At 40.0% G+C, this 16,291-nt stretch overlaps 1 protein-coding gene across 1 annotated transcript in view; it reads right to left on the bottom strand.

Moving 5' to 3' along the window:
* Positions 1-4,020: 4,020 nt before the first annotated feature.
* STOX2 (storkhead box 2) overlaps positions 4,021-16,291 on the bottom strand; it is a 139,288-nt gene continuing 127,017 nt past the window's right edge. Inside the window, exons 3-4 of the mRNA XM_006834427.1 lie at positions 10,669-12,934; positions 4,021-4,669 (exon numbers count right to left, since the gene is read on the bottom strand). Of these exons, the coding sequence (XP_006834490.1) occupies positions 4,474-4,669; positions 10,669-12,934 (2,462 nt within the window). The 3' untranslated portion in view covers positions 4,021-4,473. The remainder of the gene's footprint in view (positions 4,670-10,668; positions 12,935-16,291) is intronic.

The following is a 16,291-nucleotide window of genomic DNA, read 5'->3' as shown; positions in this document are numbered from 1 at the left end:
TAGATCTACCTCGGACTGCAGTGCGTTTGACTAGATGTGTTCATCTCCCATTTCATCAATTGATGCCGTAAGATGTGCTGAGGTGTACAATTCCAAACACCCTGAAAATTTTGAATGAAGATGGACAAAGGTGTAAAGTTATATTTGTTTTCTTTGACTTTATTAGCACACATCAGAAAAATAGCATTGTATTTAGTGATTTGTCATGATAGTCTATCAAACAGATAGAAAACAGATCATTGATAGCTGCCACTGTGTTTCTAGGTAATCGTTAAGTCACTCCATCTGATTATTCATTTCAAGTATGGGTATTACAAATACCACCTGCTTTGTGAAGTGTTTGTGAATCTGAATGCTTTGGAAGCACTTTGAGATCCCAAAATGAACTGTGCAAAGTCATTGTTAGTTGTTGTTGGTTTTAAATTAAGCTCCAAATACTGACCATGTTATAAATGGTGAGACATTTCAAAAAATGATCACTATTGTACTTTGAGTGATATGCCTACAATTTAAGTTAAAAACTTTATTTTTCAAGTACACTTTGTGGTGATAAGTGGTTTATCCAGGTAGAATTTTACAAAGCTATGCCAATCTTAAAAAAGAACAATGCTTCCGTTTTAAATGAACAGGTTTCTTCTCCCCATGGTGACTGCAATAGAATTTAATTTACATTTTAGAAATGCTGGCTGGGATATGAGAAAAAAAAAAAAAGAGAGAGAGAGAGATTTGGGAACAGCTGGTGCTCAGATCATTGTTACTCCAGATTAACTTTCAATTTAGGCTTCCTGAACTTGAGGTTCACATCAGAGCACAAGTACATCACAACATAAGCTCCATAGTCCCCTTTCGGCTCTTCTGTTCGTTTTCTCTGTTTGATGTCACCTCCCCCCTCCTTTTCATATGCTCATTAAGGTCCCCTGAGATGTGCAAAATATATAAAATGGAATACAAGGTATGTAACAGAGATTGTGGAATACACCTCACAGCTCTTTTAATTAAAGTGAAATTTGGGTTCAATGTGGTAGCATGCGAATGAAGGCAGAGAGGCCCAAAGTGCTTCAAAGTTGGCAGTCCAAATTTCTTGTGTGTCTCCTGTTATGGAAAAACTAGAATTCAAGTCAGTTTTTATAGGCGTCAACAGCTTAGTAAATTATGTTTACCAACCGACTCTTTGCCAGCAAGAACTTTTAGCAGAATGGATGGGCAAGTGTTGAGGGAGACAAGAATTTTAAACTCTCTTTCATTTGTAACAAAATCAAGTGCGCTTTTGTGGGGAAAGTAGGAAAGACAGGGTTACATCTGAAAGTCAGATCATGCTGTCAAAGCAAACCATGGCAACGAAAAAAGTCATGAGACCACACTGCAATCGGAGATACACACTCACTCACACACACACACACACACACACACAGAACACCATGGCCTAATGTTTAAGCAAGTTTTACACTTGGCTTTTCTTAACAACACACTGTAACGCACTGCTGCCATTTCATTAAATTTATGGAGGTAGTTATATGTCAAAATAAAAATTACCATAAAGTAATATGCTGTATCATAATAATACATAAGTGTGCAAAATGCCGACAGATGTGTTGACCCTTTAAAGTTGAACACTATGCAGAGATTCAACCAATTTCAGTTTTGTAAACCTTTTGGAGATACACGCTAAGTGAAGACCAGACAAGCAGGCGAGGTCACATGGGAGGAAGAGGAGGATGTTAAGGAGCCCAGGAAGAGGGCCTGGGGACCTCAGGGTTGAGCAGCTTGAATCACATTTATAATGCATTTCCTGCCACCACTCCACCCCCATTCAAGAATCTCAATTAGATTCAGACCAGCAAGTTTTTATATGAAATGTCTGCTTACATAGTATCATCTTGAAAGCCCATCCCGTCTATGCCAATAGCTGCTGGTCTACGGGAGATTTTCTTTAAAAAAAAAAAAAAAGGTCAAGTACCCTATGTTGTGGTTGTTAAGTGCCATCGAGTCAGTTCTGACTCACAGCGACCCTGTATAGGGTTTCCGAGGAACAGCTGGTGAGCTTGAACTGCCGACCTTGTGGTTCGCAGTCCAGTGCCGATCCACAGTGCCACACAGGCAAATAGTGTACATATTTTATTTGAATAACATTTTCTGTAAACCTATTTCTTCTGAAATATTGATAAATTTCTATTTTCAAGCTTCTTTTTAGGGTAATGTTTTCCTTTCCTGATCACATAGCGTCTTATTATCATGGCTACTTTCAGAGGATCAACTAGAGGCTTGATGTATTGTTTCAGTGGTTATATTATTTGTGAACTAACAGGATGATAAAAACTTGAGAGCAGGTTTTTGCAAACATGAATTTGGACAGAAAAATTTTGTTACCGTATGGTATACCATTCGCTTAAGAAAGAGACTCTGGAGTCTATTAGATACACTGTCCTTCCTTCTGGACATACTGAAGCAATGAGACAGACAATGCATTTCTGAGCAATCAAGGCATGCCATGGAGGAAATAAGGCATGAGACTGAAACCCAGTGACTTGAACATTTAAATGGGGTGGGAGTGTACTAAGAAATGTGCTTCAGTTTGCTGTAAGCACAAAAATAACAAACAAACAAAAAACAGATATGCTAAAATTGAGGAATCCAATTTGACTATGGGCAACTTCCAAATATCTGAAAAAGCACAATGGTGTATCCAAACGTTTCAAGAAGTCTTCCAATTTTTAAATAAAAATCCAAAAATCATATCCAACTACATATGTGACTGCATTCTTAAACAGATTTCTAGTAATTAAATTTAATACCGAAGCAGAAGTGTTTCACAAATGTTATGCCAATTACTGAAATATTTTATATTTAGTTTTGGATATATATTTTATGGTATGTGGCTCCAAATATCATGTGACTCTAAATAAAACTTCAAGTCAGACCATTCCCTAGTGTCATATATAACCCTTTTGCAAAAATCTTTTCATTCCCTACAGATTTGTTCCATTGTCCTTATAAAATAAAACTTGGGAACTCTGCGATGTCTCTTTCCTATAAGGCTGAAACCCTTTGCTGCTAGGAGTTGTCTTTGTATCCAACATGAGGTTGGAAACAAAAGCACAATGTTAACAAACTATCTTGAAATAAGTTGAGCTAATAATGATACATCCACCTAAAAATGCCTCTTGAAATTGGTACAAATTGTCTGTAAACATTACTCTGGCATAGTTCATGTATGCATAATTGATACTGTGATCAATTTTAGGGGAGTACAAATTATGATTATACCACACTTGCAGAATGAGCCCATTCTGTTGTTAATGACATGGGCAAATGTGTATTTCTAATCCAAAAGTATTTTAAGTTTTCTCTATATCTTTGCAGGAATAAAAGGCCTGACGTTCAACTCTCCCTAAATTTGCTCTTTTCTATAACCACTAAAAATGACCTCCCACAGCCTAATTTAGGCATTCTATTTAAAACTACTTAAAATAGATTTATGTCCTTCCATTAGAAAGAATAACATCCGCAGGCCATACTCTTCATTTGTATCACAAAGAACATTTTTCTTTTAAACAAACTAATTATTGTTATCTATTATAGTAAGATAGGATCATCATAAGTATCACAAGGAAGAAATGATCTTCCTGAAATACTTGATGAATACCTTTTAAAAGTTCACATTACCTCTTCCATCATTTGGTACTGTGGCCCAGCCCTGTTAGGAATTCCCTTCCTTTGTCCACTTGAGTTTCAAAGGCCTATATTCCTGTTTGTGATTTTGGAAGGTTAAAAATCAGACAAGCACCTGTTGTTACACTTGAAAACAAAACCCTAAGAATAAACACTCCCAGTATTTCAGTCATGACCCCTTCTGACACGCTTCCATGGGCTCCTGCAAAATAGTGTCACAAAAACTCACAGTGAAAATGACTGGTGCAAAAACAATTCACACACAAAGGGCTGGGGTCCCTTCTGGTCAGTTTGGCATTGGTTTCCCTCAATGTGGACCCTTGTGTTTTACATTTTATGGTGGCTTCGTTTTTTTGTTTTTGTTTTTACTTTTGGGAAGTGTCAAGGATCAGTTCTGTGGAACCCTTTCACCACAGACTGGGAGCAACACGCATCTGTGGCATTTTAAAATGGAATTGGCAATTGCATGACATTGAAAATGCATATTACACTTACAGTGTCTAGACTTTCCTATGTGTGCTCAGTTACAGTTAGTGAAGCAAAAGTATACATATCACCTCTACAGCTATTCGGTTGCTACAGAGCCATAAATGTGAAAAGCAATACTCTGAAATAAAGATTTTTGTGGTTTTTTGTTTTGTTTTGTTTTGCTTTGTTTTTGCCCTAGCCTACTTAGCAGCACAGTTTAAGTAAACACAAAAACTGTGGTTGAGATGCTTGTCTTTCCAAAGATGTAAACATCAGTCCCAGTGTCGTAAACTTTGCTGTATCTAACGAGACAGAAGATCTGAGGCAGAATGACTATCACACACTAGTAACAGAAGCTTGCAAGCAGTTGGAAGGTTTCTGTAATTTCTCAACTTCGTTTGTTGGGGGGTCCGTACTTGCTCGGAAACTGAAGGCTGGGCCAGCTCCACCATGGGCCGGACTCAAAGCAGGGTTCTGCCGTCGGTTGCTTTCAACAATGCTGGATGTGTTGGAAGCCAGGCTTTCTCGAGTACTAAAAAAGCAAAAAGGTTTTGTTTTGTTTTTAACATAAATAATTACATATGGAGCCCCAGAGATAGAGCCAATGATGTAGTTAATGGGTTTCCTCTGTTGGTTCATAATGTCATATCAATATGCTATCTCAACCTGATTATTCACATATGTTCCTTCAACACAGCCTGCACAAGTTTTCTTAAGACCTGTTAAGAGCAAGCAGCACGTTAAATGAAGAAAGAGTTTATACACAGCCAAATGTACTTTGAAATGTTGCCCTCCATCTTTTCACATTCATGGCTACTACTCCAAAACTGTATGTGATACAGAGTCATCACATTAGTTTCAAAAATGAATACCTCATAAATGTCTATGTATATATATAATGGCTTTATCTCACACTGGAAATTCATTGGCATAGCTTCTACATAAGCTCAATACTTTTATCTCAATGATTCTGTTTTCATTCTTGATTAACAGATTTTGACTTTGGTGGACTTCAAGAATACCACTGTGACTAGCTAATCTGCAACACTGATGAGAATAGCATTCTTTTTAAACACTTCATCCTCTGTTTCAAATTAGAACACTTTAAAGTACATTGTAGCAGATAAAGAACCTGAGTTTTTCTCCATTCATTTAGGAAGCTTAGACTCATTCTCCTACTTTGGAATCAATAGTCCTTTTCTTAAAGGATTCTTATGGAATAGACGTGAAGTGAAAGCTTCATTATCTTGATTTCTCTAAGTTAGATATATTTAAATTTATTTTCTTTGTTCCAGGAGATTTAAAACATTTAACATTTCAAATGTACAGGGCAAAAGCAGAAAAAAGATTATTTGGCCTGATTGAGGGACGCTGAATGAATTTCATTCACCTTCAAGGTCCCTAAAATGATAACAAGAAATGTATCAGCTTACACAGAGATTGAAGAAGCCATATTTATGCTCAAAACATCTACCTCGCTGAGTAGATTCAGGGTTTATAACATGTTCTATGATATTAGGTCCCTGTAACCGATTTCAACCTGCTGACCCAACTACTACAGTGAAGACTTCCTCTCCTTCCTTCCTACGCTAACTTGGTAATTTGGGCTTATTTTATCTTAATATCCTGTTGCCTGAGCTTGCTTCTCTCCAAGGAGCCAAGAATTAATTGCTTAAAACAAAGGTTGTTCACTGACCGCTTAAAAGATAACGGATCCTTTCATTAATACAGAGGGGACCTTCAGAAGCAGGGTCCCTCTACATTTATAGACATATCAAATTCTCTTTTAATGCTTATGCTAAATATGGTACACCTAGAGGATACTCCAGAACTTCATCACAAAAATGATGAAAACTACTAGATTTAACTACTTACCTGACAAGCCACCTTCCCCAAGAAAATTCATCAGTGACTTGGCAGGGCTACAACTGAGTCATAGAGTCAGGTGGAGGACAGCCAATGAGATTTTATGACACATTTCTTCAGTTTCATTTTTAATCATGGCTTTACAGTACTTGAAATTCTCATCTTTAAAATGGAGATCATTATAGTTGTATTAACGTACTCACAGGATGATTGTCAATAATAAATAAAAACAGGTGAAGAATTTGCATATTGCAAAAACTAGAAAAATATAGATTATTTCTCCTGTACATTTGGTATAAATGAATTAAGTAACCACTGTAAATTAGCATGATAATCTATAATGGCATCTTTTCTATGGGAAAATGTGTTTTAAGGTCCAAAAGACCCATTTTCAATCCAGCTTTTGAATCATGGTATTAACATTTACTGAGTTACCACCTGCTATGTGTTAGGTACTGGGCCAAGGATTGTAAGCACACACTTGTATTGAAATAGATCATCTAATTTGGGAAGTGTCTCTGCTGTAAGATGACTTTGACCATCCTAGACTATAGCAAATAAATTAGCACTTCCACATAAGTGCAATGCTCCACTTTCTCCAGTAAAAAGAATTCATTATTGCTCTAAAAAGGAGTAGAGTCAGTAGCATGAATAGTGAGTACTCTGAATATGATGATTAAAATAAAAGTTAAAGGAGACGGAAATGTTAGAAGTAGAAATATCTCTCACATTTGAAAGTTGTTACTTTATATTTTAGAGCAGAGTTGAGGCTATCAGGACTTTATTGATAGAAGAACTGAGGCCAACAGCTCCGTGGTTCATCCTTCTACATACGTATGCTTCCCTTGGCATCACACTTCTACAGCACATATTCAGGAAGTATTTTAAGCAGCTACATCCCTGGCAGCCTTTGATTCTTTGATTTTCAAATTATCAACCCATTTTAGGCCTGAGGTTTGGATTGCAGACTGAAATGCCAGGATGTTTCATTCTTTTCTTTACATTAGATAGATTGAACAATAGTTCAAGTTCCTGTCTTTCCGTCTTCTTAATAGCCTTTGTTGTTGTTAAGTGCCATAGAGTCGGTCCGACCCATAGCGACCCTGAACAGGGTTTCCAAGGCTGTAAATCTTTACGGGAGCAGAAAGCCTCATCTTCCTCCAGCGGAACAGCTGGCAGTTTCGAACTGCTGACCTTGCAGTTCACAGCCCGATTTGTAACCACTATGCTACAATAGCCTTTAGCCCTCTACAAAGGGGGCTATGGGATTTTGGAGATGTGGCTGACCATGACTTCTGAGCCAGCACTGAGTTCTTAAGTGTTCAGAGTGAATCTCTGTGCCGCTGTTGCTGTCTTTCTCTTATTTTGTTTGGGTAAGTTGCTCCATATCTATTTATCGAAAGATCTGAATAAATGGCCCATTTAAGGAATGTCTCACAGCAATGGAGAGGTATTAGCAAGATAACGTTATTTTCCTAAAACAGTCTTTCATGTTGGGAAGTGAAACTCCCTGTATCTCAAAACACCCCACTTCGTAGAATATTTTCATATGGTACAAAAGCAACCTATGAAAAACAGTTTATTTATTGGGGTGCACAGAAAATAAGTTTGTCGGCTGGCTTCTAACCAAAGAATAATACAATGTGAAGGAGAAAACTTTATGACTTGTTGACTGCATACTATTTATGGGTGATCTCTACTATTTCTGTAGAAAAAAAAATTCCATCCAGTAATACACGGCAGAGACATGGTATCATATGAAGGTTGTCTCCTTAGAACAATCGATACCTTCACTACGACAAGACATTTAACTCCATACATTATTAAAGTAATAAGAATAAACTGACTGTCACTTCAAGAAGTAACCCCAATCATAAATTCTGTATTAAAACACCCCAAATTTGGAGCAAATAAAATGCATTTTGTAGGGACACTGACACAACTCTTTCCTGAATATTTCTACTTATTTACCCAAAAAAGAAGTGGTAGTTTTGAGTTAAAACTACTCAACTTCTCAGCAACCATCTCTACAGCACTGCTGCTTTCTCTTTGTGGAAATCCAGGGGCCAAGAGAGCAACATGAAGGCTTTGAAACTGTGGTGTGAAAAAGCATTAGGCAGATAGAGTCTGTATAATATGAAACAACAGAACACAGAGGAGCAGGCAGTGGAGTGGTGGTTCTGAAATTTTACCATAGATTATAGACCTTCAGTTATGCTCATCTGGTATCCACTACTAGGAATTAAAGAGGAAAGAAAAGTTAGAGTAGGACAAGAGAAAGGAAAAGATAAAGAAAAATACATATTTGATTTAGGATAGAAAAACACTTCGCTGAAAAGTATTTCTTAGAAAAGTCATTAACAAGCCAGTAGTTTTCCAAGTGAGTGTTGTGGTTTCCTGAGGTCTTGTAAGGCTTTCAAGGGATGGATGGGCAGAGGAGATTTGGGCCCCTGGGAATCTACCCACTTTAATCAGATACTATCTCTGTGATCTGCTTAAAACGTTTTACTCCCTCATAAGCGTTAACTTGGCAGGGGGAAAAAAAAAATTTATATATAGTAACATTAATCAGGAACAAGTTCCTAAGAAATAGCAAAGGCCTAATGCTATGAGAAAGGAGCTCTGGTAGCACAGTGGTTATGAATCGGGCTGCGAACCTTAAGGTCAGCAGTTTGAAACTACCAGCTGCTCCGCGGGAGAAATATGAGGTTTTCTGCTCCCGTAAAGATTTACAGCCTCAGAAACCCTGTACAGGGCTGCTATGAGTCGGAACCGACTCCACAGCACATAAGCACCACCACCACCAATGGTATGAGACGGAGTCCTGGTATGGCACTGTAGTTAATGCGTCAGACTGCACTTAACAACAACAATGCTAATGAGGAAGAATCAAACTCAATGGCAATGGCTAATACTGTGCCAGAGGAGCCTTCGTGGTGAAGTGGTTAAGCACTTGACTACCACCTAAAAAGTTGGTGGTTCGAACCCACCTGTTACTCTGAGGGAGAAAAATGTGACAGTCATCTTCAGTAAAGATGACAGCCTTGGAAACCCTAAGTGACAGCTCTGCTCTGTCCGATAGGGTTGCTCTAAATCAGAATAAACTTGAAGGCAGTGAGTAATGTTAGACAAACAGATTAAGGATTTCCAATCCTGAGTTTTGCGATGCTCTGTCCCCAAATTATCAGAGACATAGTACAATGATCACAACAGAACTGATTTTCCGTCTTAATAATTAAGATATATCAAATACAACATTCTATTTGAGTAGCTGTTAAAATGATAAATATTGTGAAGTCTTGGGAATCACAGCTGAAGAAAAATGTGAACAGTTATTTCTGCATCCCAGAGTCACCAATCTGGAGTAGAATTTAGAAGGGGACTAAGGTCCCCAGTTGCTCTTTGAGGTGAAGAAAGAAAGCTGCATCGATTAGTTTGCTTTCTCAACCCCTGAACAACTTTCGTTCTTTGGACATGAACATTTGTCATTACATACTCTCAACTGTCAGTGCTTTGCTGGATTACCACCATTTATTAAAAAGGAGTTCCTAGGGGTTGCAAATGGTTGTAACATGGTTGACTGCTAACCAAAAGGTTGGAGATTCAAATCCACCCAGAAGTACCTTCAAAGAAAAGCCTGACCATCTACTTCCAAAAATATCAGCCACTGAAAATGCTAAAGAGCACTCAGTTCTATTCTGACACACATGGCGTGTGTCTTTGACTCATAGTTGACTTGGCGGCAATTGTTTTTATTTCACTAAAAAGAAAGGATTCTGATTCTGAGAAGAATTGTATCAGTTCTGCAGGAGAAAGAAAAGTGCGGGCACATGCTTTGGTCTGACAGAGCACTGCTTCTTAACCTTTCTGTCAACAGAACATTCATCTGTAGACATGCAAGTAGTGAGAGGAAGATGAGCAAGAAGGCAAGCTGCATGAAAAGTAGCTATTAAAGTGGCAACAAGCTTCTAGGGCCACAGAAAAGCTTTGGAGATTGCCTATTACATCCTGGCTAGAGGGTCCCCCATCCCTGCATCAATCAATCTACCTCTAATCCTTACATTCCAGTGACTATTCACTCTCCTCAAAATTGGCTATTTTTGAAGGACTTAAAGAACCCCTTTCCATTGGAGCATGGAGTTCCTGGGTAGTAGAATCCATTAACATGCTCAGCTACGAACCAAGAGGTTGGTGGTTGGAGTCCAACCAGAGGAGCATCAGGAAAAAAGTCCTGGTGATCTGCTTTTAAAAAGTCAGCCATTGAGCAGAGTTCTACTCTTACATATATGGAGTCACCTCCACAGAAACTAGTTTGGTTTGGTTTGGTTTGGGTTGGGTTGGGTTTCATCTGAGCCTGGTGGAAATAAGAACGTTTGGGGGACAAATACTGGGAAACAGTGGTCTTTGATCAGACTGATGTGAGTGTTGAGGAAAGGAGCCAACCCACCAGTCCAGATTGGTGATCTCTACAGCTGCAGAAACATTTTGTTTCAATTCCTGAAAAAGAAGTCAGAAACAGGTTGTTAACAATGCAACTCACACGAAGTGTAACCCTCCTGCACAGCACTGAGAAAGTGACAACAGAAACTTCCCAAATGACCTTGCTAAGGCCAGGCCCCATGTGCATGTAGGCATGCAGAGACCCTGTTTCTACAATGTCCCTACCGTGGGGAGTTGAATCCGCTGTCCACAGTGATGCTGCTGCTGTCCATGCTGTCGAGCCGTGCCGAGTGGGTGGCTCTCTGGTTGCTGCTGCTGTCTGTTTCTTTTGGGGCCAGGAGGGTAAGGTTCTTTTCAAATTTCCTCTGCAAGTCCCTCTCCTTCTCCCTCTCTAGGAGCCACTGCATGGTACCGACGTCATCTCTATTTTTCTCCTCCTCGGTGTTTTTGTTTGCCCCCTCCTCAGAGTCATCGTCATCAGAGACGTTGTAATAGTCAAAAGAGGCCTCCTGGTTGCCCCCCGACTCCTGCTGGCGCTGGGAAGCTGGCATGGCCTGTGTGGCCGAGGGTCCCAGAGATGGCTCGAGTTTCTCACATCGGCCTGGCAGTGTATCGGCAGGTGTCTTCGGGTGAGATTTGAGGAGGGACAGGCTCGATTTGTGATAGCTGTTTACAGACAAGGTGCTGTGAAGAGGTTTGAACAGTGTGTCTTTGCTGAATATTTCTTTCCTCTTGTCCAGACTGCTGGGCTCGGCGCTGTGGTGCTGGATGAGGCGTCCATTGGCGATGCCTTCAGCCACTGACCCCGAAGCTGCAGGGCCCCCACCAGGCCCCTTTGGTGACTCCTCTTTATGTCCTACTGGCTCCCTGGAGGAATGGGGGGTCTGCCTGTCAGACAAAGGCAGCTTCTTCACGCCTTCCACCAGGGTGAGTGTGTCATGGTCTTCTTTATTCTTCCCCAGAGGCGATGGTGCCGTGAGCACTGTTTCACTGGAGGTGTTACACTGGAAATAGTCGTCGGGGGCTGTTTTCGTTGGGCAAGAGTTGAGTTCCCCAAAAGATGGCAGACTCTCTAGTGGTTTGCCTTGCTCCAAAAGGCCACAAGCACTGGGAGGTTCCTTGCTGCCACTGACTATTTCTGGAATACACACCTCTTTGTAACCTGTGGATGAAAGGTGAGCCCTTTGATGATTGGCAGTCTGTGCAGGCCTTAATGTACTGTCGTCGATGTAGGACTGGCTGGGAGTTTGGTCGTCTTGGCTACAGCCTTCAGCCATGTCTTCAGGTGTCCCTAGCGAAGAAGCACCCAGAGGGCCTTTGGAGTTATCCATTGATCTGGATCTCTCCTTGGCTTTGTTGGATCTCTCATTCCTGGACCTTCGGTCCTGGGTATGGCTGTGACTTCGATGCACTTTAGAATGGGAGCTTCCCCTAGAAGGTTCAGGAAAAGGCATCTCAGTTCTTCTTTTGGCCAGTTCTCCAGATACATCCCATTCTGGCGTCATGGGGAAATGGGACTCAATCACATTTGTGTTGCTGTGCATGATAAAGTTATCTCCTTTGTGTTCAATGATGAAGCAGCCCTCTCTGGGCGCCCTGGTAAGAGGATCACAAAAGTCATACTCTCGTTCTCCTGGGATATCCAGATGAGAACCATCCGAAGGGTCTCCTTTAGACACTCGCGTCTTGCTGTGTGACCGAGATTTTCCATGGGACTTTCGATGAGTCCGACTCTTTTTACTTCGTCCACTGTGATGGGCAGAAGAGCCAGCTTTACTCCTATGAGCTTTTTCTTCTTCAAGTTTCTTCATTAGTGCAGTGTGCCTCATGACATTTTCCACGGTCAAGTCTGGGTTAATACGCCTAATAATTTCCATTTCCACTTCCCTCGGGATAGTTGTTGGTGTGTCTTCATCTCTCAGGGGCCACTCTTCAGGAGGAAACTGGGCAGAAAAATTGGCCAATTGTTTGGTCTTGTCCTTTTTAAAACTTAGCCGGAATAACTTCAGGCCAAATTTTTTTGACTGCTTTTCGCTATCTTTAGGCTTTGATAGAGTTTCTGTTTTATAAGAAAAATTTACAGTACTTTTGCTCTTTTCAGTGGGTGGCACCTGGCATAGTGAAGGAGGGCAATAAGGGTCTTTGCAGTCCTTGGCGGATTTCCTCTGCAGAGTTGATGCATGCATGCTATGCATGTCTTCTCTACAGCAATGGCAAGAGTCGCAGTGGTTTCTGGGCAATGTCCTTTCCCTGACACAGCCTGAGGCAGAGGGTGTTATGGTTCCGGGTTGTGGAGAGGTACACTGAGACCTGTCAGGTATCCTCTCATCCAAATGGTACCATTTACTGTTAGTTCTTATGAGGGAAGGAGTTATGAAATAAGTCTGTGGGGTCACGATGAAATACCCATCTGGAGTAGGATAGATTTTCCTCTCCCGTACCAGAGTGTTCAATGTGTGCCGCAGGATTTCTTGGCTTGGAGTTGGAACACCTAAAACACACAAACATAAGCAATCATGTAAATGAATGGAGAGCATGTGGCTGATTCGTGACTTTCAGAATCCTAGTAATTTTGTCAAGTTTCAATGTCTCACCACATGGCAGTTGAACAGGGTTCAAACAAAGGTATTCATACATTTAGTATGAATTCTAGTTTTCTGATAGACTTTATGACTATTAGTACCTATGTTGTTGTTGAGTGCCATGTAGCCGGTTCCAACTCATAGCAACCCTGTATAGGGTTTACAATGAGCGGCTGCTGAGTTTGAACCGCTGACCTTGCAGTTCAAACTGACCTTGAGGTTGAGTGCTTATCGTATGGATCCACATCAAGACTGGAAAAAGATTACAAAGCCAAGAAAAAGAGAAATGTAAATTAGGTGGAGTTAAATTGCCACTCTTGCTACAAAGCTTTTATTGAATGGAATCAAGAAAAACAGAATATGTTTAAGTGAAGGTAAAATGGAAAATATTTTAAGTGATTTCATACAAATGAATGGAAAAGTCTTCCTCAACAAAAGCAACTGTCAGGGATAATGGAACTCTCTACTGGATAACTAATCAAACATAAGTAGGCCACCATATTAGAATTGTTCTACATACTTCATTTTTAAGATTAAGTTTACTTAATAAACTTAATTTTACAAGTTAGATTTTTAAAAGGCAACCAAACCTGACCATTGCTTATGATATACTCTTCAGTTTCAAAACCAACCTCTTCAATTTTGCAAGTAACTACAGCACTGGAGTGGTTCAGGTGTGAACTCGGCATAGGAACCAGGATGGAGGTGTTTTCACCCGTGTGCAACCAGAATGCCCCAAGGACTAGTCAAAGAGTGGAGGCTCTATATCTATCTGTCCACTGAGCCCAAAGGTACCACACTTTCTGGAATAAAAATTCCAAAAGAAAATCTTAGACGCCTTCTGCACAATGACTGGTACTCATTTCAAAGGGTTTTATGTGCATGCTTATTCCAGTCTATCTTAAGAAAAGTATAAATTCCTCCAGAGATATTGCCCATTTACTTTATTTCTTGGTTATTTTCCATTCCTGTGCCAGGATCATAGAAGGTGATCAATTTACGAGATTGATCTGAAGGACAGAATTTGGAAATAGTTCATGCTGAATCATAAGAAATTGCTAGCTGTGGCTGACTCACAAAATGAGAATTTTATGTGCATCAACATAATGTGGTTAAAGCAGTGTAATGTGGGAACTATGCGCTGGGGCCAGACTGCCTGGATTCAAATCCCAACTCCTTCACTGATAGCTAGTATCATTTTAGGAAATGACTTAAACTCTCTGAGCCTGTCATCAAGGTGTGGATAACCGCAGTACTTACTCTCATAGACTTATGAGTTCAATGTATGTACAATAGTGCCTGAGACATAGCAAATGCTCAATAAATCTGTTATTAATAAATAGTCTCAAGTTTGAGTCAGGACCCAGGGAAACTCATATCACCTTCAAACAACACAGTGTAGCAATCTAGAACAGTTGGCAAGATGAGCAGTTTAGGCTCCGCAATCCATCTAACACTATGAAAGATTCTTAATGGAATATGAAGGCATCAGAAAGGACCTGTACTTCTCAAAGGGAGAAAATCCATAAATATGAAGTCACATATACATAAAAGGTATAATTAATGATTGAAGCAGAAGAAATGGAATTGCTTATAGATACTGTGGAGTCCCTAAATTGTGCAGACAGTTAATGCACTTGATTACTAACCAAATGGTTGACAGTTCGAGTTCATCAAGAGGTGCCTTGGAAGAAAGACCTGGTGATCTACTTCCCAAAAAACAGTCACTGAAAACCCTATGGAGCATAGTTCCATCTCCATGATTTGGACACTTCAGCAGCAACTGGAGGTGGTGATGACAGATGTTAAAACCATGTGGGGACCATGTCTGACTCCCTCTGGCTTCCCAAGTGGGAAAGAGAATCAAACTCAAAATCAGCCCAAGGCTAATTCCTATGAAGCAGAGGTCAGACATGCTCCCACCCTATAACCTTCTTGACCCTATTCTGACAGCAACCATCCCTCCCACAACACTCTCTGCTTCACATCTGGGTTTGATAATCCATTGCAATGGTCACACAGAACGCATAACAATACTCATGATCATGGGGTTTATTAGGGAAGTGAACAGGGTACAATTCAGGATTAAACCCAACTCAGGACACAGCAGTTCTCCAGTCAGGAACACTTCTTGTCTGCTATACTGCAGGCACGCCTTACTTTTGTCTTCCTTCTCTCAGTCATGTGGTCTCATGGACTTTGCCTTCCCAGGCAAGTGTTATAAAGTTCTTTTCGCCTGTCTGTGAATGCGCATTCTGCAAGGCACTCTCTTGCCTGTAGGTACTCAGCTTTATTCAGTCCACAGGCCTACAGCTCAAAGTTGCTCTGTCTCTCCATGCCACTGCCTCTGTCTTCACCTCTCCCATGGCTGGTTCTCTAGGTAGGGGTCTCATGCTTCACTCAAGCTTTTTCTTTTTGATGGTCCTGGGATCTTCTGTCTCTGCTTGAGATGCTTGAGATGACTTAGCTAGAGGGCAAAACTAACCAATACCATCCTTAGAGTTCTGTATACCTTTTTTGTATGGTCCCACTTTGGATAGAAAAGCAATATCAAGTAAACTTGAGGCACCATAATAGATAATACATTATCTAATACAATTATTGAATTTTCAAACTGCCTGGTTTCTTCTTGGGGTAGTATTTTACTCTTGATAAATGTATGTAAGTATATAAAAATGATTCCAAGACTGATATAATTATTATATATATGCATCTATGATATCAAGATTAATTTTATACACGTTATATCATATCACATTTTACACTTTTATCACAAAACAGAAATGCATTTCTGCTAAATTCATGACATAAACCAGGCTATAAACGTGTAATTCTTGAGGACCATAATAAAACACAAAATGCTGGCACATAAAATAAACAACTTATAAGAGCCTCTATTCCCGATTAACAACCAGGGCCACTTGCTGTGTGACTGAACATGTAAGAAGGTATCATTCACATAGAATACAACTTCTGAGAGGAGGATACACTATGCACAGTGTAGTCTTGCAAATGATGCTCACTGGAGTTATGCAGCACAGTAAACAAGATAAAAAAAAACTCCTACTTAAAATGTATTGTATTTTAAACAGTAGCATACTACCTATCAAAATTGTAACAGAAAGAAGTTTCATCAAAAATGGTAAGGTTCATTTATCAAAATTCTTGACCGACTAGTTTGCTATTGTTGTTGTTGTTTTGTGCCGTCGAGTCGGTTCCGACCCATAGCGACCCTGTACAGGGTTTCCAAGGCTGTAAATCTTTAC

Source organism: Chrysochloris asiatica, unplaced genomic scaffold (genome assembly GCF_000296735.1).
Source record: "Chrysochloris asiatica unplaced genomic scaffold, ChrAsi1.0 scaffold00011, whole genome shotgun sequence".
Classification (NCBI taxonomy): Eukaryota; Metazoa; Chordata; class Mammalia; order Afrosoricida; family Chrysochloridae; genus Chrysochloris; species Chrysochloris asiatica.
The sequence above is the reverse complement of the archived record's forward strand: the minus strand, read 5'-3'. Positions and strand labels throughout refer to the sequence as shown.